We start from the raw sequence: 25,164 nt of genomic DNA on the forward strand, positions 1-25,164 counted from the left end.
AAAGCTGCCTTGTAGTCAATAAAGCAGATGTAGACATCCTTCTGATATTCTCATTACTTTTCCAAAATTCAGTGGAAATCTGCTGTGGTCACGAGTGCCATGCCCCTGTTGAATGCCAGCTTGAACAGCTGGTAATTCCCTTTCAATGGTTGTTGCTAAGTACTGTTGTATGCTTTTAAGCACAATCTTACTAGCATAAGAAATGAGGGTTATTGTACCATAATTAGAACAGTTTTTTGAGGCATCCTTTTTTTGGTAATTGGATGAACACAGATCATTTCCACTTCTCTGGCCAGTTATTAGTTTCCTAGTTGTAATGGTTTTGATTGGGACACATCTCAGCAATTCCATGGGTATGCCAATGGAACAGAATCTGGGTGTGATCTTGGACGCCTCACTTACTATGGAGGTGCGGATCACGAAAGTAACATGCTTGGTGTTTTTCCATCTTTGCCTGGTGAGGCTTCTAGCACCCTACGTGTCCTGGAAAACCTGGCCACAGTGATCCATGTGATGGTCACTTCCAGGATTGACTTCTGTAACACGCTCTACGTGGGCCTACCCTTGTCCTTGACCTGGAAATTGCAGATGGTGCAAAATGGAGCAGCCAGTGTCAGACGCACAGGAAACTCACAACAAAACTTATTCCAAAAGAAAATAGTTTTATTGATTAGCACTATACGCATTGGACTGAAAGTCAAATCTGACTCGAAGCCAGATTTGCCTCAGCTTATCAATACATTTCTCCCGCCCAAAACTTGACAGTTCCCAAGGAGGGGGGTTAGTGAGAAAAGACATATGTGAAACAAAAACAGGATTCCAAACTCCCATCCTTGAGAGAGGTGACAACAACCCTGTGAGCCCATAACAAGATAAGGTTAACATAACATCACTATTCTATTTTATTGCTTACAAACTACAAGGCCGGGGCTAGCAGGCGCCAGGCCCAACAAGCAGTATAACTGACATGGAGGAACTCAGGCTAATTTATGACAGAGATTCTACAATCCTGACATCCCTCCGCATTAAAACTAACTTCACTCCCCCACCTAGCCGGCATCTACCGGACGAGGACAATCAGGGAATGCTCGGTGGAAAGCCCGGAGAAGGCGGGGTGCTTTCACATTCCCAGCCTCAACCCACTCTTTGTCCCCAGAGGGGAAATCTTTCCAATCGACCAGATATTGAAGGTGACCCTTATGCAAACGAGAGTCTAAAATTTGGTTGACTTCATAGTGGGTGTCTTTGTCGATGTAAATTGGCACAGGCGTAGCTGGAGGAGGGTGCCACTCGTCCGGGGCCGGAGCTCTTCGCAGCAGGCTGGAATGAAAAACCGAATGTACATTCCTATAAGTCTTTGGTAAAGCTAGCTCGACAGTCACATTATTAATCAGTTTTATCACTTTAAATGGTCCCACATATTTTGGGCCAAGCTTTTTGGATTTCTGTTGGCACCTCAGGTTCTTAGTAGACAAATAGGCCAGGTCTCCCACTTTCCATTCAGGTGCAGGTACTCTCTTTTTATCTGCTTGAGCTTTATAGGCTTGTTTTGCCTCCTTGAGGCTAGCAACAATTTCTGGCCAACCTGTACTGATGGTTGCTGCCCATTTATTTATGTCAGGAGCCTCAGTGGAGCTGAGCTCCCAGGTGGGGGCTGCCACCAAATCAGTTCCATACACCACCTTGAAGGGTGATACCCCTGTTGAGGCGTGGACCCCATTGTTGTAGGCGAATTCAGCGAGTGGCAATAAGGAGACCCAGTTATCCTGCTGGTGATTGATAAAACAACGCAAATATTGTTCCAGGATTTGGTTTACCCTTTCGGTCTGGCCATTTGATTCAGGGTGATAGCCCGAAGTAAGGGCTTGCTCCACTCCCAATAGTCTTAAGAGTTCCCTCCAAAACTTGGAAACGAACTGGGGGCCCCGATCCGTCAGAACACGTGTCGGGATCCCGTGCAGACGTACCACGTGTTTAATGAAAAGAGAAGCCAATTTAGGTGCTGAAGGCACACCCGTGCAGGGAATGAAGTGAGCCTGTTTAGAAAAAGCATCCACTACTACCCATATTACGGTGTTCCCGTGGCTGGGAGGGAGGTCTGTGATAAAGTCCATAGTAACATCTGACCATGGGCGAGAGGGGGTGGGCTGCGGCTGTAATAGCCCTTTTTTCTTGCCCCCAGCCGGTTTTGAGGCAATACAAATGGGGCACCCCTGTACATATTTTTCCACATCTTTGCGCAGAGATGGCCACCAATACTGTCTCCTGACTAGGTGCAGAGTTTTTACGAAACCAAAATGTCCAGCAGTTTTTGCATCGTGGCAAAGTTTCAAAACTTTTCCCCTGACCGAAACAGGGACAAAGAGTCTCTCGCCCTTAAAAAAGAGCCCCCCCTTCTCCGTCAGATCGGGGCGGAGGGAGCAAAACTCCGGATCTTGTGACATCTCCTTCTGGACCCAGCCCCCTGGGATGGGCATAACAGTCTTTGTGTGGCTACGCGTCACGGCGGCCATCCCCAGTTGGGCGGGGGTGAAAACGGTATCTACCAATGGGTCTCGTTTGCTGTTATACTGGGGCAGGCGTGACAATGCGTCTGCCAAAAAGTTCATTTTGCCCGGCAGATGCTTTAGGGAGAAGTTGAAACGGGCAAAAAACTCCGCCCATCTCATCTGCTTGGCGGAAAGCGAGCGGGGCTGCTTGAGTGCTTGAAGGTTTTTATGATCCGTCCAGACTACAAACGGGATCGCGGATCCCTCCAGCCAATGCCTCCAGGTGGAAAGGGCCAATTTTACAGCAGCTGCTTCTTTTTCCCAAATTGCCCAGTTTCGTTCTGCCCCCGAAAATTTCTTTGAAAGATAGGCCAGCGGGTGTAATTTCCCATCCTCCCCCTCTTGGAGGATCACGGCCCCCATTGCTACGTCCGAGGAGTCTACTTGTACAGTAAATTGCTTAGAAGGGTCAGCATGGGCCAGTACGGGTTCGGATGTAAACAGCGATTTTAGTTTGTCAAAAGCGTCTTGACAGGGGGGGGTCCAAAGCAGGGGCGCCCCCGGGCGGCTCGCCGTTTTACCCCCTTGTTTGGTCTTTAGCAAATCAGTGAGGGGCAACGCCACCTTGGCAAAGTTGGGGATAAAAGTCCTGTAAAAATTAGCGAACCCCAGGAAGCTTTGCAACTGCTTCCTGGTGCGGGGAGGTTCCCAAGCTAGCAAGTCACGCACCTTGCCAGGGTCCATCTCAATCCCAGCCTGGGAGACTCGGAAACCCAAAAACTCCACCGCATCGCGGTGGAACTCACATTTAGACAGTTTAGCAAACAATTGGTGCTTCCGCAAGCGGCTGAGCACTTCGCGGACCAGGTCAGCGTGACTCTCAACATTCTCTGAATACACAAGAATATCATCAATGTACACCAACACCCCCTGGTACAACAAATCATGCATAATTTCATTTATCATATTCATGAACACGCCCGGAGCGCCGGCGAGGCCGAACGGCATTACGGTGTACTCAAACTGCCCTAGGGGAGTATTAAAAGCCGTTAAATATTCGTGCCCCTTTTTGATCTGGACTCGGTAATAGGCTGCCCTCAAATCCAGTTTCGTGAAGATCCGCGCCTTCCCCAGGTGGCCCAATAAGTCTTTTATCAGGGGGAGCGGGTAGGCGTTGCAGGTGGAAACCGCATTCAACCCACGATAGTCAGTACACAAGCGCAGCGAACCGTCCTTCTTTTTTACGAAAAGGACCGGGGCTGCCAAGGAAGATGTGGCCGGTCTAATAAAACCCCTCGCCAGGTTTTTGTCCAAAAATTCCCTAAGCTCCGCCATCTCCCGCGGGCTCATGGAATAAAGTTTGGCTTTGGGGAGAGGTTCCCCTTTCTTTAATTCGATGGCACAGTCAGTTTTACGGTGGGGGGGAAGTTGGTTGCACTCCACCTCCGCGAACACATCAGCAAAGTCCCGATACTCGGGAGGGAGCGCTGCCCCCCCTGATCCCAAGGCGGCCACAATCCCCGCACTTGGAGGATCCCGCGGTCGAGCGTGCTGCTCGCAGGCGGGAGAGGTAAATTCCACAGTCCCTTCTTTCCATTTCACTAGGGGGTCATGTTCCTTCAGCCAATCCAACCCTAACACGCAAGGGAAAGCCGAGTGAGGGGCTACCAAAGGTTGGATTCGCTCCCAATGTTTTTTTATGTCCAAGTCCATGGGGCGCGTCTTTGCCGTGGCTTCCCCTCCGGGAGCACATTTCCCGTCTAATTGGGTGATTGGCAAGGGTTCCTTCAGTGGCACCTTTCCCACCCCCAAAGTCTCGGCCAGTGCCGGGCTCACTAGGGATTGGGTACACCCCGAGTCCACGATACACCGAACTCCCACTGTTTTCCCGGACTTGGGGTTGGAGAGATTGGCAGGTAGGAGTAGCAAGGGGGAATCACTCACCACGCGTTTGCCCCTGTTGGCGGCCTGCTGGCGGGGCGCCTTTACAGCAGACCGTCCTCGTTTCCCGACTGCTCCTCAGCTTGATCCTCGTCCTCCAGCTCGCTTCCCTCCTCCGAGTCGTCCACTGCCGGCACGGCAGCCACGGGCACCAGAAGAGACTTGGCGCTTTTCTTTGGAGTGGATTTCTTGGCAGGCTGGGCTTTCGGCGGAGGGCTGCTCACGGCCCTAGGGGTCGACGCCGCTTTCTTCGGGCAGTGTGCGAGGAAGTGCCCCGCTTGGCCGCAGCCCAGGCACAGCCCCTTTTCCATGCGCCGGGTGCGCTCAGACGGCTCCAACTTGGCTCGGGGCTTGGCTTTCGCCGGGGTGGAAGTTTTCGCCACGGTTTTGCCTGCCAACACCTGAACCATCGAGGCTCGCTCCAATCGATTTTCCATCTCTCCAGCCAGTTGGACCCACCCCTCGACGGTGAGCGGGTCTTCCAGGAGGAGGCATTTATCTGCCAGGGTAGGATTGAGGCCCCCTACAAACGCCAGCACGCGTTGGGGTTCTGTCCAGTCCGGTACAGAGGAAGCCAGCTCTTTAAATTCCCTGGCGTACTCGACCACTGACAACTTCCCTTGCCGGTGGGCCCTGAGTTTTTTCTCCGCAGTCTCCCGTTCGAACGGCTCCACGTACATCTGGCGCAGGGCCCGCATAAAGTGGTTGTAGTCGCGGATGGCCTGGGGGTGGTAGCGGTACAGGTCCACGAACCATTTGGCAGCTTTGCCTTCTAGGGCTTGACCCACGAAACGCACCCGCTCAGCGTCGTCCTGGAAAGTGAACCCCATGTCCATCATGTAGGCCTGGAGGTGCACCAGAAATGTAGGAAAATCGGAGGGGTCCCCAGCAAATTTAGCCTTGAATTTATAGGTGTTCCGCAACTCCACTCCACGGAGGTGGGCGGGTAGGCGCCCTGGGCCCCAATCCGCAGGTGCCGGGGCCTGGGCCAGAGGTCTTGCGCCACGGCCGATGCCTCGTCCTAGCCCCGCTGCCACTCTTGCTCGTTCCGCTACCCGCGCCGCCTCTGCTGCCCGCGCGGCCGCCACCGCTGCTTCGCGCGCCGCTGCTGCTGCCGCCGCCTCGGCTCCCGCAACGTCTGCCGCCGCCGCCGCTGCCGCTGCTGCTGCTCCCCCGCCGCCATCCGCGCCGTCCCCTCCGGCTCCATCGCCACCCGCGCCGCCGTCGTCCTCTCGCTCCTCGTCCTCGTCTTCTCCTTCCCTCTGCGCTCTCGCCCGAGCCGCCGCCTCCGCCTCGATCTCTAGCTGTGCTCTGGCCCTGGCCACCGCCTCAGCATCCACCGCTGCTTGCGTGTCCGCCATGCCGTGTTCCCGCAGTGCAAGCCCACCGCTCGCTCTTCGCAGACTGGTATCGTGCGCACCACCACCGAGCACTTCCTTTAGCAGGCGTTGTGTTCGGCGTTTCTCCTCCGGATCCAGCCGACCCGAAAGATTCTGCAGCCAGTTAGTCACCCTGTCCAGCTTGTACTGCAAGTCCTGTGTCTCACCCACAGGCTCCAGCGCGTAGCTAGGCAGTCCCAGGTGCTCCGGCCACCGTTCATCCCCAGTAGGGCGGTCGTATTTTGACAATCGCCTGCGCTGGGTGACGTGTCGTTCCAAAAATTCCTCGGGCCCCGGGGTTGTCCCCGAGAGTGCCCGCATCATGCCCGAGCTGTGCGGCCCAGCACCAGCGCCGTCGCCCTGGGAGAGGTCCCAATCCAGGCCCTCTCCCTGCTCGGAAAAAGTATGTCCCTCGCCCTGCATTTTGCAGGTGAAAGGAGTTGTGAGATTTGACTTGATGTCAGACGCACAGGAAACTCACAACAAAACTTATTCCAAAAGAAAATAGTTTTATTGATTAGCACTATACGCATTGGACTGAAAGTCAAATCTGACTCGAAGCCAGATTTGCCTCAGCTTATCAATACATTTCTCCCGCCCAAAACTTGACAGTTCCCAAGGAGGGGGGTTAGTGAGAAAAGACATATGTGAAACAAAAACAGGATTCCAAACTCCCATCCTTGAGAGAGGTGACAACAACCCTGTGAGCCCATAACAAGATAAGGTTAACATAACATCACTATTCTATTTTATTGCTTACAAACTACAAGGCCGGGGCTAGCAGGCGCCAGGCCCAACAAGCAGTATAACTGACATGGAGGAACTCAGGCTAATTTATGACAGAGATTCTACAATCCTGACAGCCAGGGTCCTCACTGGAACACCTTCAAGGGCCCATATCCAACCAGTGCTGAGGCAGGTGCATTGTGGCAGGACCCTCTTCAAAGGCAGCTCTGTGTGAAACATATATCTAGATCTTGCCCTGTGGGAAAAGGCAAAACTCGTGAACTAGCCAAAGTTTGTTCAAGTGCTACATGCACAGCAGTGGAAGAGGCTGTGCCTCCACCTTTGAACACCAATCTGATGCCCCTCCCAAGCTGCAGCACTGCGCTTTCAAGAGGAGTACAAAAATTCCTCTTCACTGGCTGATACCTCAGTCCCTAATTGACTACACAGTCATATGGCGTATGGTTCAGCTTACAGGCCACATCCTATCCATCACCATCTCAAGATCCCAGTTCCAAAGATTCGTGCTTAGTCAGTTGAAGAATCCTGAGCAACCAAAACCACAGAGTCAGACAGTTGTCCTCCCAGGACCACATTCTGGTACTTCGCTGCCAGATGGGAATACAACCACTAGAGAAGATTGCCATCATCTCAGACAGCTGGTCTAGAAGGACACCTAATAAAGAAAAATGCTGAATGATTTAGGAGAATCAACAGGGTCACCCACCTACCCCCAACAAGGTTATCAGTCAAAATGACTGAGGTGGTTTCAATTCCAAAACTGTTAGAAACCTGATTGAAATAACTCTAGACAAACTGTTTCACCTAAGAAAGCCCAGCAGCTTGAGACCACTGACAGTTTTAAAAAATGGTTAGGGTTCAGGGAGGGATTCTTTAAGCAAAGCATTACAATTGCCTCTTCCAGGGCAGGCAGAACAATCTCTTCCTTCGAAGAAACATTCAGACCCATCTGTTCACTTTCTCCTCCTCCACAAGCGGGGGGGGGGGGGGGAGGCAAGCTGTAATAAGTCAAAATGATTTATTATTTTTGCAAAGTGTTGTCAAGTGACCTATTGGTTGAGGGACAGGGTCAGAATATCTAAAGTAAGCAGATAAATATGATGGGCAAGGTGTGAGCTGAGAAGCAGTCAAACGATTTGGCATTTCAAATCAAGATTGGGAGAAAATAGGGAGAAAATATCGGTGTTCTAGAGCAGGGGTGGGCAAACTGGCAGGGGCTCATGGGAACTGTAGTCCATGGACATCTGGAGGGCCACAGTTTGCCCACCCCTGTTCTAGAGGATGCATTTAACCAAATTTTCACAGTCTGTATTATGACCCTTATGTGTTACCAAGGTGAATTATTGGTGATATATTATCTATTTATTGGTGATATATTATCCCTTATGGACAACAAAATGTATTTTTTAAATTATTTTCCTGAATAAAACAGCAAGGCTGATCTGAGCAATGCATCCTCCCATAAATGGTTTTTAGACACATGCCATAGTTATAGAATCATAGAGTTGGAAGGGGCCATACAGGCCATCTAGTCCAACCCCCTGCTCAACACAGGATTAGCCCTAAGCATCCAAGAAAAGTGTGTATCCAACCTTTGCTTGAAGACTTCCAATAAGGGGGAGCTCACCACCTCCTTAGGCAGCCTATTCCACTGCTGAACTACTCTGACTGTGAAAAACTTTTTCCTGATATCTAGCCTATATCGTTGTACTTGAAGTTTAAACCCATTACTGCGTGTCCTCTCCTCTGCAGCCAGCAGAAACAGCATCCTGCCCTCCTCCAAGTGACAACCTTTCAAATACTTAAAGCGGGCTATCATGTCCCCTCTCAACCTCCTTTTCTCCAGGCTGAACATTCCCAAGTCATAGGGAATACCTATCTTCATAGGGCTTGGTCCCTTGGCCCCAGATCATCTTCGTCGCTCTCCTCTGTACCCTTTCAATTTTATCGACGTCCTTCTTGAAGTGAGGCTTCCAGAACTGCACACAGTACTCCAGGTGTGGTCCGACCAGTGCCGTATACAATGGGACTATGACATCTTGTGATTTTGATGTGATGCCCCTGTTGATACAGCCCAAAATGGCATTTGCCTTTTTTACCGCTGCATCACACTGCCTGCTCATGTTTAGTTTACAATCCACAAGTACCCCAAGGTCTTGTTCACACACAGTGTTACCTAGAAGTGTATCCCCCATCCAGTAGGCATGCTTTTCATTTTTCTGACCCAGATGCAGAACTTTACACTTATCTTTATTAAATTGCATCTTGTTCTCATTTGCCCATTATTCCATTGTGTTCAGATCTCGCTGAACTCTGTCTCTATCTTCCGGAGTATTTGCCAGTCCTCCCAATTTGGTGTCATCTGCAAACTTGATGAGTAGTCCCTCCACCCCCTCATCTAGATCATTAATAAATATGTTTAAAAGTACCGGGCCGAGCACTGAGCCCTGAGCCCTGAGGTACCCCGCTACTCCCCTCCCCTCCAGTTTGATGAAACACCATTGACAACAACTCTTTGAGTGCGGTTCTCTAACCAATTCCCTATCCACCTAACTATCTGAAAATCTAGATTGCAGTCCTTCAATTTATCCATCAGAACATCATGGGGAACCTTATCAAAAGCTTTACTAAAATCCAAGTAAACGACATCAACCGAATTTCCACAATCCAGCAAATCTGTTACTTGGTCAAAAAAGGAAACCAGGTTGGTCTGACAGGACCTGTTGGAGACAAATCCATGCTGACTTCCTTGGATCACCGAATTGTCCTCCAGAAGTTTGCAGATTGCTGCCTTTAATATCTGCTCCATTATCTTCCCCACAACAGAGGTCAGACTCACTGGTCTGTAGTTTCCCAGATCATCTTTCCTCCCTTTTTTGAAGATCGGAATAAAAGCATCCAAGAAAAGTGTGTATGCACATATGCAGAATGGGCCCAGTACTGACGCTTAATGAGGCAGTGCCAAGCCTCGGGGTGGTGGAAGAGCAGCACGTGCTTCCTTCTGCCACACGGATATGCTAGGGGCACCTCCATGGCCTTCCAGCCTGCAGCCCCTTTTTACTGTGGTGTAACCGAGGAAAGGGGGCGCTCCTCCTAGCTGTGCAATCCTGCACAGGTCACTCTTCTGAGGCGGGCCCTGCTAGTTGATGGGGCCACTGTGGCGGGGCAATTCTCTGCAGCATCGCTCCACGCTGTCCACTGACGCCACGAGGCTGCGACCGGGGTCACTCAGCAGAGGGCTGCGCAATTTGGACCGGACCGGGAGAGCGGGATCTGCCTCACAGGCTCGTTGCGAAGAAGACAAGCACAGTGCCAGTGCCGGGACGAATCCCCGGCGGAACTCAGACCGGAGCGCGCACGTGGGGCGTCAGAGCTGCCGGCCGAGGCGGCTCTCCTTCCCCCTTCTTCCAGCGGCGGGGCTGCTGCTGGACCCGGCGCGTCGTGCCTGCAGGCAGAACCAGCAGCGGGACCTCCCGAGGGATGGGGCGGCCGTGATGGAGGCGGGCGGGGCGGGGGCCCGGCGGAGCACAGCCCCCCCCCTTCCCGCCACCGCCGCCGTCCCCGGCCCGCGCGCGCCCTCCAGCCCAGCTTGCCAGCGGGGGTGCCTCCGGAGGAGAAGGCGTCTCCTGATTGGCCGGAGGGCAGGCCGGGCCCCCCAGATAAAGTGCAAGCGCGGCGCAAGGCGGAGGAGAAGGAGGGGGAGGCGCCGCCGCCGCCGCTGGTCGCCCTCCATCCCTGCCCTGCCCGGATCGCAGGCGCCGGGCGAGCAAGATGGGCAGCAGAATCACTTTCTTTGAGGTGGGTGTCCCGGCGGAGGGGCGGGGGGCGGCCTGGGCTGGGGACGGTGGCGACCGAGGTCCGCCGGCTTGTGGCAGGGATCTTTCCCCGGCAGCTTCGGATGAGCGGGGGAAGGAGAAGCTCTCTCTCGCTCTCTCCCTGTGTCTCCCCACGGCGCCGCTCATCTGCATTGGAGCGAAAGGGAAACCACCCAGTCCCGAGCAGGTGCATTCAGAAGTAACTCTCACTATGGCCAGCAGGGCTTCTTCTCCCCCACCGCACCCCGGCTTAGACACACCAGGGACTCCCCACCCACCGCAGGTTCTCACCAAACAAAACCAGAGTCCAGTAGCACCTTTAAGACCAGCAAAGACTGATTCAGGGCGTGAGCTTTCGCGTGCAAGCCCTCTTCCTCAGACTAACCAGTTTAACAGAACTAGGGAACGATCTATCTATATTTCTTTTAAAACAAACAAACAAACAAGGGATGAGTATTTAACGGTGCAGAAATAACTGGATAGTCAGGATTGGAGGAAGGGGTCCACAAAGGCTTTTGCTGAACTAAATTGCTGTTCCTCTTTGAATCCTTCGTTTCAGGAGATTACTGTTTGGTTCGTGTACTAGCGTTAAACTGGTCCTGGGAGTGGATGGATGTGAATTTTCCTTCCTGGCTTGAACAGGAGCACACGTGAGGCTTTGGAGTCTTTTTTGACTTCTGTTCCCATATAGGGGCCTCCGAAATGACATAGGCAAGTGTTCACACAACCAAAATTCCTGTGCTGTTTGATTGCTGTCCAGAGTCAAGGGGCCACGTGTTGGGGTGCACGGAATTACATTTAATTTAAATTTCTGTACCACCCTCCCAGTAAGCTGACCCTGGGAGGTATATATCAATTTTTCAATGATAACATATAATAAGTTAAAACAATTAAAGTAAGATTTTAAATTAAATTACAAAATGTGCACACCACATAAAATAATATAAATTAAAACTATACAATGCTAAAACAACATCTGCATGCTTATAGGCTTCTTCCACATTGCCCTCCCATGATGAAAGCCAGAATCTGGTATTACAGGGAAAGGGTTATTTTTTTTGGGGGGGGGGGGTCGTTGATGTTACTGGCAGCCTGGCCTTAACTCAATGCCTGGTGGAAGAACTCCATTTTGCAGGTCCTGCGGAACCTACAAGGCTCATGTCTTCTCTGGGACTTCATTCCACCAGGTAGGGGCCAGGACCAAAATAGCTCTAGCCCTGGTTGAAGCCAGGTGCATTTCTCACAGGCCAGAGACCATCAACCTATTGGAACCAGCTGAGCATAATGCTCTTCGGGGAAGGTATTTGGAAAGGCGGTCCCTAAGATACACTGGACCCAGACTGCTTATGGCCTTTATGGTCAAGACCAGTCTCTTGAACCTAATCTGATATTTTGGGGTAATTTGCTGCGCCATTCCCAAAGCACACAACTGTGACACTACATAACTGACAGAACATTGACTTCTATTGACTAAGGAGGGCATAAGGATGGGTTGGAAATCAACCTGTGCGATCTGGCAGACACATGAACTGGTTGGAAGTATGAGGGTATGTCAAAAAGTGTTGCTTCTAGGGTTCCTGTTCATACAAGCACAGCTTTATTCCCAACGAAACTATTTTCTTGAACGACACAGAACAGTCACAGGGGCTTATTGTGAAGAAGTTCTAAGAAAACTAAAAGCTGCATTGGTGGGAAAAAGATGTGCTGAGGATATTTCCCCCAATATGACAATGTACCTGCTCATTCTTCAAGGGTAGGTTGGGCTATACGATGAGAATTTCATTGGGAAACCTCACCCACCCACCCTAAAGCCCTGATCTTGCCCCTTCAGACTTCTTTTTGTTCCCAAAACCCAAAACACATTTAAAAGGAACACCATTTGAATCCCTTGAGGACGTCAAAACTGTGTATTGATGTGTAAATCAAAGAATGCAGAATTCCTTCCAAGAAACAGCAGTTTCCCATTTTGATATTTTTATTTAATAAAAGTTTGTATGATTTTGTAAAAAGACCTTTTGACTTAACCTCATATATCAATGTCTGGCTGTCAGAGGTGTAGCAGGATGTCTTTAGGATACCCAGGGCATCTCATTCTGGGTCTATCTGTGTATGTCTCCTGGAGTGACTTCTGCTTCCTAAACTGGCAGATTTTCTTAGTAATCTGCTTTGTGCTATCTTGGTTCTCTGTCTGGTCCTGTTTTGGTTTTGTTTTGAGTTGCAAAGGAAGAGGAAGATGTTCAATTTATTTTACTTTCCCCAAAACACCTAAGAATAGAACTCTGGAGGGACAACATTTAAATAATGGGAAGGGCAGAATATAAAGGCATATAGACCATCCTGCCCTGCATCTTTATTGGTGGCTGCCTTAGACAGTATGCATTTGTAAAAGGAAACAATCAGACTCCATGAAGATAATTTTAACTGGTTAATTCTAAGATCAGTGCTCCACACCTTTCTACATTCCTTAGAACCAGAAGCATATGTAGAAGTTGACTAATTTCTGAATGCATCGCTGTTCCACTTAGCACAGCTAGACACTAGGAGGTATCACAAATATCTTGGAGGCAATAGGGCAAGTAAGAAATTCAGCTGCGCTTCTACATCCCTTTCCATTGATAACATTCAACTTCTTTATTTTTATATCGGTATCAATTATTCCAGCAATTAGAATAGTTGTGAATATTCCATGGAACCACAACAGTTTAGCTAATACTAGACTGGTTCAAAGACTGGTGGTCAGGATTCAAAGACTGATGGTTTTACATATCCTATTCATATTTTCCCCAGTATAATGGCACCAGTTTTCATTTTACAGGTGGGATGGTAAGGCTTGAAATTACAAGATAAACGAATAGGGAACCCAAAGTAATTGTGGGGGTTAAAGAAACAATGGGGAGATTCTCCCCCTCCCAACCCCAATCTTGAACTTGAGGGTACTGAGGGGCTTGAGCAGGCTGGTTAATCATCTCTCCTCCATTTCTCCCCTTTAACTGTCACTGACCTCACCTCTCTGTGTCTCTTACAGGGCACTGCATTTGTCAGTCTGCATCAGGTAACTGGGGGTGGGGTGTGTGTCTTTCCTAGCAGCCTGGGTAGCCCAGCTTAGCCTGGGCTTGTTAGAGCTTAGAAGGTAATCAGGGTTGTCCATAGTCAGTTCTTAGATAGGAGATCACCATGGAAAACTGGGATTGCTCTGCAAAGGGAGGCAATGATAAACCACTTCTACTGTTCTCTTGCCTGGAATGCCCTGTGCATGTGGCTTCCACAGCACCCTCATCTTCCTAAAAAAACTCCAGAGTATTATTTTTCTGCAAACCCAGCGAGTATGAGTGCCTCATTTTCATCTTACTGCTAAGCAATTGACCATTAGCTTTAGTATTAGAGGAAATTATTACATTCCCAGTCAAAGGCAGAATGTCACCGACTCAATGATACTCAACCACTTGGAACATTTCAAATGTTTTTTTTGTTATCTGAGTGGCACGTTTAAAAGATTATGTCATCTTAATAGATCACAACATCTTAATCATGTAAAATATCGCAGTAGAAATTACACTCGGCACACAGTGTTGAGCCAAAAATATGTTCTCTCCTAGTTTTATGATACTAAAAAGGCACATAAGTGAAATTGGAAGAGCATTTTTTCCTCATTTTTGAGCCACTCCAGGCTGCAAGATAAGCATTCGCTACATATTCATCCGTGCCAGAGAAATGAAAATTATGCTTTAACAGATGGCAAAAACACTTGGCAGTAGCTTAACAAGAAGCAGTTGCTGAGTGGCCTTCATTTTTGAAATCTTCAAAGTATGGTACAGAAGACTGAAGTTTTTCTTCTATTCTGCAACAATAATAAGTATTTTCCTGACACACACATTCAGGTGCTCATGAGGAAAAGTGGAGAAGGAATGAAAAGTGACACATCTAATCATTCGCTCACATCTATTTTTTTCATCTTGGCACGTTTTACTCACCTGTTATGTCATTGGCTCACAAGCTATTTGTTTCACCCCAATCTGGCACCATTTCCATGACTTCTGATCACCTATGACCTCCAAACTTTAATAATTTCAGCCCTGTCTAGATCCCTCCATAGTAAATACTCTTTTAGAAATGCCGCCTTTCAGTGCAAGGTGAGTTCTGCAGAGGTTTTTATTTATTTATTTATTTATTTTATTATATTTATATACTGCCCTCCCCTTGCAGCTCAGGATGGTTTACATGGAACGTGGAAGAACATAAGAATAAGTACAGTACAGTACAGTTTAATAATATTGTCAAATAATAACTACAGCAGTAATGGTGGTATCAATAACAGTGTAATAATTAATGGTAACAATATTAACATGTTAACTGTCATCCCACAGGTTGGTCAGTTCAGGATTGCCCTATGACCTGCTTGTCTATCTGGGGGTCCTGAGGGCCCAGTAGATGTTATTGATTCAGTTGACCTCAATCAAATACTTGGCCGAAGAGCTCCATTTTGCAGGGTCGTGATCTCTTCTGTGAGCTCATTCCACCAGGTGGTGGCCAGGACAGAAAGATCGGGCTCTGGTTGAGGTCAGGCATGCTTCCTTGGGGCCAGGGATCACCAACCAGTTGGAAGTGGCAAAACGTAGAGCTCTTTGTGGGGTATAGACAGTGAAGCAGTCCCTCAGGTACATTGGCCCAAACTGTGTATGGCCTTAAAGGTGATTACCAAGACTTTAAGTCTGATTTGGAGTTTAACTGGTAGCAGGTGCAGTTGTTGGAGAGTGGGCCAGATGTGGGACCTCCATGGTGTTCCTGTGAGGACCCTGGCCACTGCATTCTGGACCAGCTGTAGTTTCTGGATCAAAGTTAAGGGTAAGCCTACGTAGAGCGAGTTGCAGAAGTCCAGTATAGAGGTGGCCATTGTGTGAATCACTGTGGCTAGGTGTTCTGGGGCCAAGTAGGGCACTAGTAGTTTGGCTTGGCAACAGAAAAAAGGCAAGGTGAACTCTAGAGGTGGAAGGAGAGAAAATAGGGTGCCTGAGGAAGAGAGTGCTGAGGTGTTTTCTGAGGAGGTGCTGCATTTTTACTGAAGAAGACCATGTGTTATTTATATTATTTATAGTTTGCGTTTTTCACTGAGACTCAAGGCAGATTATGCACTGTAAATCAGTTACAAGCAACAAGTTGAGCCATCCAACAAGCAGTTATAATTGGATTAGAATTGCAGAAGCCTGAAACCAAGTAGAAATCTGAAAACAGCCTGCTATTCATGTGATATGTTAAATGAGGGATAAATTACATAGGATAATATAGCAACATAGTACGTACTATACATAGTATTCTAGTGCATAATCCCTTTCCCTTAATGAAGGCAGCTTCTGGGATGATTTTGTTACACTGCAGCTCTATTATCAGTATAAAAAAGCCCTGCTGAATAATTCAGTTTGGCATAGTTTGCAGAATGCGAGGAGAACTGAAGCCTTCCTGACCTCATCATCCCCTTAAGATGGGAGCCACGACAGAGAATGCATGCGAGCAGGCAGTTTTCGATCTGGGTAGTAAAGGCAGGAGGCCCTGATGAGATCAACAAAGCTGTTGTGGAGGAGCATAGGGGGAGAGGCAGATATGAGTGTCCGAGGTTGTGATGGGCTTTGAATGTCACAGTCTCTACCCTTTCCTTAACCATAGTTAGGGGATCAAGAGTGTCACCTGTTGATTGGGACAGAGGATGAAAGAGTGGAAGACAGATAGTGAGAGGGCTGTGGGAACGCTGCAGCAATGGGAAGGCAAGACCTGCAGTGTGACAAATGTTCTCTGCAAGCCTGGTTTACCTGTTCAGAGGTGAGTCGCAGTATGATGGGTTGGAGCCAATGACTCCCTTCTGCTAACACTTTGTTCATTGCCTTGGAGTGCCTCTTTTTCAGTTAGAGGAAATTTTAGTTAGAGAGAATCATTGGATCTAACTGAATCTATCCCACGTCAGTAACAAACACGGAGAAATGGGAAATGGGGAATGCCGTTTCTAGCAGTCACTCCCAGATTCATTGCTTCCTGCCATTATTTTCTGAGTATATATTGATCTCTGCTGACCACATCTTTGATTTTGCTCTCAATTTCATGTTCAGAAAGAGAATTTGTTTCTTTTGATCCATATAGGTTTTAGTACCATCAAAATTAAGTGTTTTCATATCCAAGTTCTTGATTTATTCTTGTTACTCAATTACCTTTTAACTAAAAATTTCCTCTGTTTATGAGCACATTGTCTACCACATGTAGAGCACCTGAGAAACTGGTTGGCTGAAAAGTGGCCATCTTTTGCTTCCTCAGTGCTTTTGGGACTTCTCATGCTGTAAGGAAATGTTGCTCCCCAGACACAGTAAAGAAAGAGACCTCTACAAGCACCCTGTTTACATTCTGACTCTGCTGGATAAGGATACCAACTCTTGGTTTGGAAATTACCGGAGATTTGGCGTGGGGTGGAGGGAAAGGTTGAGGAAGTGCTTCAGTGAGATATAATGCAATAGAGTCTACATTCTGAAACAGCCATTTTCTCAAGGGGAAGAGACCTGTTGTCCAGAGAGGAGCTCTAACTTTGGGGGGATCTCCAAGCTACACCTGGGGGCTACTAGCTTTTCTGCTGGAATTAGGGTTGCCAAGTCCCCCCTCATCATGGTTGGGGGATGGGTGCTAGATCTAGGCTAGAGATTCAGGGATGGAGTCTGGGGTGGACAAGGACTTAGTGGGGTACAATGACATAGAATCCACCCTCCAAAACATCTATTTTCTCCAGGGGAACTGATCTCAGTAGTCTAGAAATTCTGGGGGATCCCCATGTCCCACCTGGGTACTGGCATTCCTAGCTTGCTCTTATTCAGGCTTTTGTTATGGTTGTCAGAAGGTTCCAGAGCCGGGCATTTATGAGACTGGTTTCTTCCCTCACACTCACTTTGACATTACTGATTTTATTATTATTATCACAACACTGCCCGCGGTGCCGTGGGCGCCGCGGACTAAATAATTCAGTAAGGGGTTCTGGGGTGGGATGTGTCCAGGATGAGGAAGGGTCCGGATTGGACCCTTCCTCCGGACAAACAATCGGAGGGACCAATTGGCAGGCGCGAAGCGCCTGCCAATTGGTCCCTCTGATTCCCAACCCCAGCAACTGCGAGCCGCGCTGCGCGCAGCTTGCATCAGGCCGCCCACGAGGGAGCCCCCGGCAGCCGCGCTCTGCACGGCTGCTGGGGGCTCCCTGCCCGGTGGCCTGACGCCCGAGGGAGCCGCCGCCGAAAGACTGCTGCCCGGGGGAGGCCCCGCCGCTTGAGGGAGCCCCCACCGCCAGCCCGCCGCCACGGAGCACCCACAAGACAGTAAGTACCTAGCGCCCGCTGTATTAGTCATACAGCGGGCTTGATTACTAGTTGTTAATAATACTGTTTTTGCCGGAACTTCCAGATTTCTTTCTTCCCCACCTTTAAATAAAAAAATTGTTTTGTTTAAACATCACTTCAGGTTTGAACATGACAACTTTCCTGAGATCATTAACGGGCCATTAACTGTCCCTTCTAAAGTTGGAAGGGATTATAGTTGATATAATTTCTCACAAGAATGGTGATGAGATGTGGCCTTCACCTCATTGGGAATTCTCAGATTTGAGAAATATTTAAGAGCAGTCAGTCCTACAGATGTCTGCCAGATTCTGTAAACATGTCTCTCACCTGCCATGACAGGTGCTACCCTTGCTTCCTCTGGCCAAGCAGTATCCAGAATTGTTGCTATGCGTAAAAGTCCTTTTGACATTCCAAACCATTTAGCTAGCATAAAACAGAACTCTGGGGAGCTGCAGTAAGTTGAGTAAGAAACAAACTTTAAAATTATGAGAACACTTAAATGGCAAATAGTACTTCTGGGTGCTTTTCCGTTATGAGGACAGAGAAGGTGTTTTCATGCAACTAATAAATATTTTATGAAATCTTGCTATCAAAACTTTTCACAATATTTATTCTGCTCTGTGGTGCCCTGGATAGCACTGGCAAGCTTATTGAAAACATACTATACCTGGGAATCTGTTTTGAAATTGTTTCGAACATTGTGAAATTGTTTTGAACATTAAATCACGTCGCCATTGCCAGCTTGAGACTTTTTTCTTCTACTTTATTACTGCTGACCTTTTGTTTAATCTTGAATGCTAAGGAGAATCGACCCCACGTAGTGTATGGATGGGAGACCTTCAAGAAACACAAGGGCCATGACATGGAGACGGACAATGGCAAACCACCTTCAAATGTCTCTTGCTTGGCTGCCAGATATTCCTAGGTTTTCCTGGCTGTGCTCACATATAATAATATTCTTCCCCTTCCAAAGGCTTAGAAAATTATTTTTATTAAAAGATTAATTATTGGGATATTTAGACTTGTGGACTGTAAAGAAGTATATTCAGGTATATTCAGGTTTCTCCCACCTAAAGAATGCATACAAACCCCATGGAGTATGGAAATGAGTACTAAACCCAGAAATAATAAACCGAAAGCCAACAGAGGCAGAAAGATTGGCAACAATGAGACAATCAGCAGCACTTAACTGCTGCTTTCGAACTTCCGAACTTCCAGTTCGGATCTTGAATTGTGAGGTTATTTTGGCAGGATAATATAGTATAAAGTCTGGGTTAAAATTGGGAATCTCTGTGTTTTTCACAAAGAATGACAGCCACCTGCAGCCTGTGACCCACCAAGCTGGACAACTGGTTCCTCCTGCTGGGAGACCTTGGGCCAGTCATCGTCTGTTAGAGCAGGGGTAGTCAACCTGTGGTCCCCCAGATGTTCATGGACTACAATTCCCATGAGCCTCTGCCAGCATTCGCTGGCAGGGGCTCATGGGAACTGTAGTCCATGAACATCTGGAGGACCACAGGTTGACTACCCCTGTGTTAGAGCTCTTCTCACAGAGTTCTGTCACAGCTCTTTCAGCCCCACCTCTCTCCCTCACAGGGAATCTGTTGTGCGGAGAAGAAGGGCTAGCAGTTGAAACCCCTTTGGGTAGTGGAAATCGGGGTATAAAAACCAACTCTTCTTCAGGTGCTTGAAAGCTTCTGCTATATATGACTTTATTTGGCTTGGTGGCTCCTGACATGTACAGATTCCAAAGACAGGCTATTCAAAGTACTTCTGCTGTCAGCAGAAATTCACACATGTACACCTATACAATCTTAAGCTGGTGAAAAAGTTTGAGTCTGTTTTATCTTATACCCCTTCTAGAACCTGCCTTGTGCTTTGTAGAGAAATCACTTCTTTTTCAAGCTCAGAAACAGGCCGCTCTGGTATACATCATTTCCAGAAGGAAAAAAATTTGTTTTACTGTAAGTGAACAAAGTGAGCTGTTGCATTCTGAATAATTTATTTTTACCCTTAGCAGACGTTAGTAGGTTTCCCCCCCCTTGTGTGTATTTTGCTGAGTTATTTTCAAAACTATTTGCTGTCATTAGTGGATTGTTACAGGTGGTGGAGAAATTGCAAAGCTCAGAAATGACAGCTATGCTGAGTCATAGAACACTTGGAACAAACAATATCTTTCATTGCTACAGAAATATATTTTCCAGAACAATGGCTTTTAAATGGAGACTCAGCCAAATTTCTTATGGTCCTGTAAGTGCATCTAAGTGGCTGATGGCATGTATCTTTGAGATGGCCATGGGGTCAGAAAATATTTCTTCTAAATCTGCCTCCCATCCTGTTCAGCACAAGATTCATCAGGCAGGCAAGTAAGAGAGGAGGTTCATTGCAAAACAAGACACCAGTATCTCGTCCATATATCTCTCCAAGAAACTCAGGAACTGAGATAAGTAAGTACAATACTTCTGGGTGCTTTTGTTCATAGATGTCTCCCATCTTTCTACCTTCAATATATGGAAATCGGTTTAACCATCTTCACTTATTCAACAGGTAGTTGCTGTGTCTCCCACATCGAGAACACAAGGTAGGTATGCCCCCATGCAGATATACTTCCACAGTATCTTGATGAAGGCAGTGGGGAGCATGTCTCTCCTTGTTGGTGAATGCAAGATAGTATTCTCCATCTGCTATCACTATTGGACAAATGTTTGGGACCTCTTTTGTCTTGCAGGGTAGTGTCCAGAATGTATTGAAATGAACAAGGAGAAATGCAGACAAAAAGAAATGCAGAACACATTTCTCTCTTCCTCAGGTGATGAATGTTATGGAACAACTTCTACGCGCAATGAATCAGTATAACTGTGGCAGCTTCTTTCTGTTTGTACATTCTTGCCTCCAGGCTTGGCTTCACACAGCAACCAGACAGTCGTTCAGCAAGCAAAGGGATATGGTGGCTTCCCACTCCGTCTGCCCTGTAGACCACAACAAGCGGAAGGGACCAATAGGAAAACAGCTTTTCCTCTGAGAATTGCCTTCTTTTTGTTCTAGCTGGACTTGTTGTATCTTCACCTGTCCTGTAGTTTTCATTGGGCCAAGAGCACTAGAGAAACAAAAAGTTTGGCAACCCCACTCTTCCCTAACAGTTTTAGAACTCACAACTAACATTGTATAATAAAAGTTGTGACCATTTTGGCTGTGTCTGTGGTTTTATGCTGGTTAATGCTGGGTGTGGGGAGTTCTCCACAATACCCCACTAGGGCTGAGGGCCTGTATCTCTCCATAGCCTTCCTGCAGGCACGTACGTGCACATAGAAGGAGTCAGGGACCAACAGTTAAGCATAGTCTTGTTTTTTTCCACTTCCCGGCTACTCCTCAGCTCTTGTTGATGTTATAATAAATTAATCAGTGAAACTATGGGGAGGAATAGAGCAAAGAGTCCTAGTACAATAATTGGCAATCAAGAAAACGAAGACACGGGGGTAATTGCTGGAGAGGGGGACCAAAATGTGAGGTTGTGGTACAGACTCTAGCTATGTGTTTCTTTTCAGTCCTTTACTCTGAAGACCATAGTTAGGGATTAAAGTCATGAGCTTCTGTAAGGTAAACGTGCTTTCACATAAGGCTCCTTCTGGCGTCTGTAGTCCTTGGTTTGTATAGGAAAATGGATTGTGTCTTGGAACTTGGCCTTAGGAGCCTTGATTCACTCTGTGGTTGTATGATTATGGGGAAGTCTTGGTTTCCAGTCCCCCTTTCATCCAAACCAAAACTGTAATAATCTGACTTCTTAAAGCAAGCCCAACCTTGTAGGGCCACATGTGTGGTTCTCAAATTTGCATCTTCTATTAATTCCCACTGAACTGGGTGGGTTGCAGGTGTACATTTGTTATTGTAGTTTTCATTTTCCTTTGTGCCTGTCTCCCTTGCAAAATCCAGGTTCTTCTCACAGAGATGGCAAATATGTCTACATGTTGTCTGTGCAAAGGCATGGGTTCCACAGTAATCTCAGCCCCTTTCCTGGAGGAGCTTAAAAGTTCCTGAACCCCTATGGCTACTGCTGGTTATATATTCACTGTGGAGGAATATGTGTGCATTGACTCAGTTAGAATCTGTTAGATTAATGTGCATTGCCCTTTTTAGAGGAATACCTTCCATATTTAGTGCCTTCCATCCATAAGTGTACTTGCCAGAATTTCCGAGAGTACTGTAAAACTGGCTGTCAGTGTTGCTGCAGTAGTGTTTATTTCTACAGATATTGTGCTATTGTCTATGGCAGGCTTTCTCAACCAGGGTTTTGTGAAACCCTGGGGCTTCTTGACAACCCTGGAATGGTTTCCCAAATGGGTGGGAGTTAATTAATTTTTAAAGTTATTTTAAAATTTTGTTATAAATTTATCAGGTAATATGACCATATATGGTCATGTTGATCTGCCCCCCCCCCCCCGGTCCAATGATAGGCCTGGAGTGGGTGGGAAGGGGCGTGTACACAGCTATGTTTCGCAACCACATTCTGCACAATTGTGTCACTTCTGGGGTTTCTCTAAGCCTGAAAAATGTGTCAGGGGTTTCTCAATGGTAAAAAAATTGAGAAAGGCTGGTCTATGCTGTCAACAAGAACACAGATTTGATTCTATGTTATGCTTGGTCGCTCTCTGTTGTAGTGGGACCACAGGATTAGAATGCACAAGTTAGGGGGTGTATCCTTAGAATTTATGTGCATGTTGGATGTTGCTACAACGCAAAGGTTTACATTTGATGGTTCACTATGCATATTTAAATGAGTATCTACAACCCGCGGGGTATGTGTTAGGTGCTATCTCGTCACTGCCACTTTAAGGCGATCCTGTGAATTAATTAACTCCAGATGTCCTATCGATAACAGCCTTGTTCAGATCTTGCAAACTGAGCTGTGGCTTCCTTCACACAGAGTCAATCCATCTCACGTTGGGTCATCCTCTTTTGCTGCTGCCTTCAACTTTTCCTAGCATTCATGCTACTACAGAGGTCCAAAAAGAAGGTGGAAGAGCATGCCCAAATCGATGGAGCATTTTAAAGCAACCATTCAAACAAGGGGGGGGGGGTTGAAATATCTCTTGCATTTAACCGCTCTTTGCTTCATTTTTACTTCCTATAGTAAAATGGATGGTCCATTTTAAAGCAGCTGTTGGGGCTCTAAAGTAGAACCAGCCTTATTACCTGAATTTGAAAGGAAACTTTTTAGACCCTGAACAGAGAGCCTGACACAGTGGAGTTAACTATGTGCATGAAGATCTGCTCTTTAAACAGACATTGAGTATGGTTAGTGTTGCTTCCCCACTTAATGCAAGCAGAGGGAAAGAAATAGGAAGAACAGATCTTTCCTTCTATAAATGGTCCACTGTTGTCAAGAGGCAGTATACAACAAACCTGAAACAGCCAAGTGCTAGAATACAGGATTTTCACGGAAACCTTTTACACATTTGGAACTTGGGAGACTATTCCCATGGATGGTCTCCTCCTTGACTTGGGGCTTGTATAATCACACCATTTCAGGATTCAGATCTGGATTGCGTCACTGTTCTCGGATATTACAGGAACATTGCTGTTATCTGCTTGTGATTTGCATTTAACATTTACACCTGCATCTATCACCTTACTATTTTTATAATTTCACTGTTGCATTTTCCAAAATTGTATTCTCACTTTTGTTGCTAGGCTAATCCTACAGGAAAGTCTAAGAACAAACCATTTGTAGGACTTGCTGCCTTACCATTTATGAGTGTATACATGCAGCATATCATGTTGCCACTTAAAACTGCCTTGTAATTAGGATTTTGCCAAGCAACTAGTATTTGTATTCTTATATTTCTGTTTGTGTGTGTATATTTATCATGTGTATACAGAGAGGTCAAAAGAGGCTTAAGTCAAATTAAAAATGAAAATGAAAAAGAGAGACTGTGTGCTCTGCCAAGAAAACGTTATCTCCCTTTAGAAAAGTACTATACTCTGGCATCCTTTGCCTATGTCAGTGGTTCTCCCTTTGGGGGTCGAATGACCCTTCACAGGGGCTGTGGCAGGGCAAGCAGCTTGGCCAGGGGGGGCACTGCCACTGTTGCCACTCCTCCAGGTGCCCACACTCGTGCCACTAGCAGCACCTCCAGTGTGGCGCAGTCTTCTCTTTGGCTCAACTTTTGTACCCTTGGTGCTATGCAAAAGGTAGGAACCAGAAGATGAGCTTTCCCCACAGCAGGATCTCCATGTCTGGTAAAGTGTTACCTGCTACCTTTCTGGCTGTCATCCTCCAGAAGCCTCGCAAGAAAAAACGTGATGGCCGCCTGGTGGCAGCTCAAAAGTGCAGACTCTGTCCAAAAGGGGACTTTGGTCACAGGCATATCTCGTCTTTTACTAGCATATCAGAACCAGCATATGAAAATAGTGCCCCAGCCATCCTTAGGTGAACCAGCCATGTTCCCATGTTGATTTGGAGCTAGCCAGCTTTCCCACCCATCTCGCCTAATTCAGCTCCAGACTAAAGCAGTCATCCCACATAGCTTCTGGGTTCCATCATCCTCAGCGTAGCCTTTTTAGTGGGTCCTTTCTCCCCGCCTGCAAAGCAGGTAGAATCAACCCACTGCTTTAAGAAATAGCTGTAGAAAAGAACCCTCTTTTCTACAGCCATAGTAGAAAAGAAAAGAAAAAGTGGGTTCTTTTCTTCACCCTTCTTTAGGGCCATAGTAAAGAAGGTGCTTGCAGTCATCATTGCTGTGGCTTCTGAAAATGAATTTCTTCATTTAAAAAAATTATTCCCAAAATCCGACTGTAAAAGAAAATCTTTGGGAGGGGTGTTTTCTTATAACAACAGCCCCCTGCCCTCAAATTGACTCTGTTATAATTTCAGATGCTCCTGGGTACAAGGAAACAAAATGCTAAATTGAATGGCAACAGCGTTTCCTGGGTTATTTTTGGCTAAATACACTAGAACATTTCTGCTGCTGGTTTGAGGGTGTTTTCGTACTCTGTACTTATAGAGCAAATTAGTGTGCTGGAACCAGCCGTAAAGCATTAGGAGGGTAATTGACAGAGAACGTCCATGAATACATTCCATTCCTTTCAGTGGGGTGTTCGTGTAATGAGAGCAGCAACCAAAGTCTTTCATGAGTGGGCGTGTGGAGGCTGGGGAAACATTCTGAGGAACGGAAGCCTGGGATGGAAGCCACGGGGAGAAGAAAAGATTAGAGTGACACACAGCTTGCACTTCCAAGAAACAGTGGAAGCTGCTGTTAGACATGATGTTTTGTGAGCTTAGAATGGTGCTGCTGTAGGTGAAGAACTTAAGTGAAAACCTTATATTCTGTCCTGGGAAATTAAAATGGAAGATAGAGGGTAGACTACATTTCCTACTATCTCTTTTGCTGTCTCATTTTTTTTCTCAAAGTACACTAAGGTCTTACAGCATGTATTA

At 47.1% G+C, this 25,164-nt stretch overlaps 2 protein-coding genes across 9 annotated transcripts in view; one reads left to right on the forward strand and one right to left on the reverse strand.

Annotated features, from left to right (window-relative positions):
- Positions 1-642: 642 nt before the first annotated feature.
- LOC143835395 (uncharacterized) lies at positions 643-9,684 on the reverse strand. The gene is made up of 2 exons (XM_077332937.1): positions 4,434-9,684; positions 643-1,320 (listed from the first exon to the last, which is right to left on the reverse strand). The coding sequence occupies exon 1, from the start codon at positions 6,230-6,232 to the stop codon at positions 4,475-4,477; it is 1,758 nt and encodes a 585-aa protein (XP_077189052.1). The 5' UTR covers positions 6,233-9,684; the 3' UTR covers positions 643-1,320; positions 4,434-4,474.
- A 69-nt stretch (positions 9,685-9,753) lies between these two features.
- Positions 9,754-25,164, forward strand: part of LOC143835396 (very-long-chain enoyl-CoA reductase-like) — a 46,771-nt gene continuing 31,360 nt past the window's right edge. For 2 of the 8 annotated variants that reach the window (XR_013230121.1, XM_077332943.1), the window contains exons 1-2: positions 9,754-10,354; positions 13,397-13,423. Coding sequence is in view for 5 of the 8 variants with exons in the window: in XM_077332943.1 (XP_077189058.1) it covers positions 10,328-10,354; positions 13,397-13,423 (54 nt within the window). In the remaining 3 variants the exon portion in view is untranslated. The remainder of the gene's footprint in view (positions 10,355-13,396; positions 13,424-25,164) is intronic. The other 6 variants (XR_013230120.1, XM_077332939.1, XM_077332941.1 and 3 more) reach the window with 6 other exon arrangements.

The sequence above is a fragment of the Paroedura picta genome, chromosome 4, assembly GCF_049243985.1.
Source record: "Paroedura picta isolate Pp20150507F chromosome 4, Ppicta_v3.0, whole genome shotgun sequence".
In the NCBI taxonomy this organism is placed as follows: domain Eukaryota; kingdom Metazoa; phylum Chordata; class Lepidosauria; order Squamata; family Gekkonidae; genus Paroedura; species Paroedura picta.

Coding starts and splice junctions, on each gene's coding strand:
- LOC143835395 (XM_077332937.1), bottom strand. CDS start 6,232: ATGCAGGGCGAGGGACATACTTTTTCCGAGCAGGGAGAGGGCCTGGAT.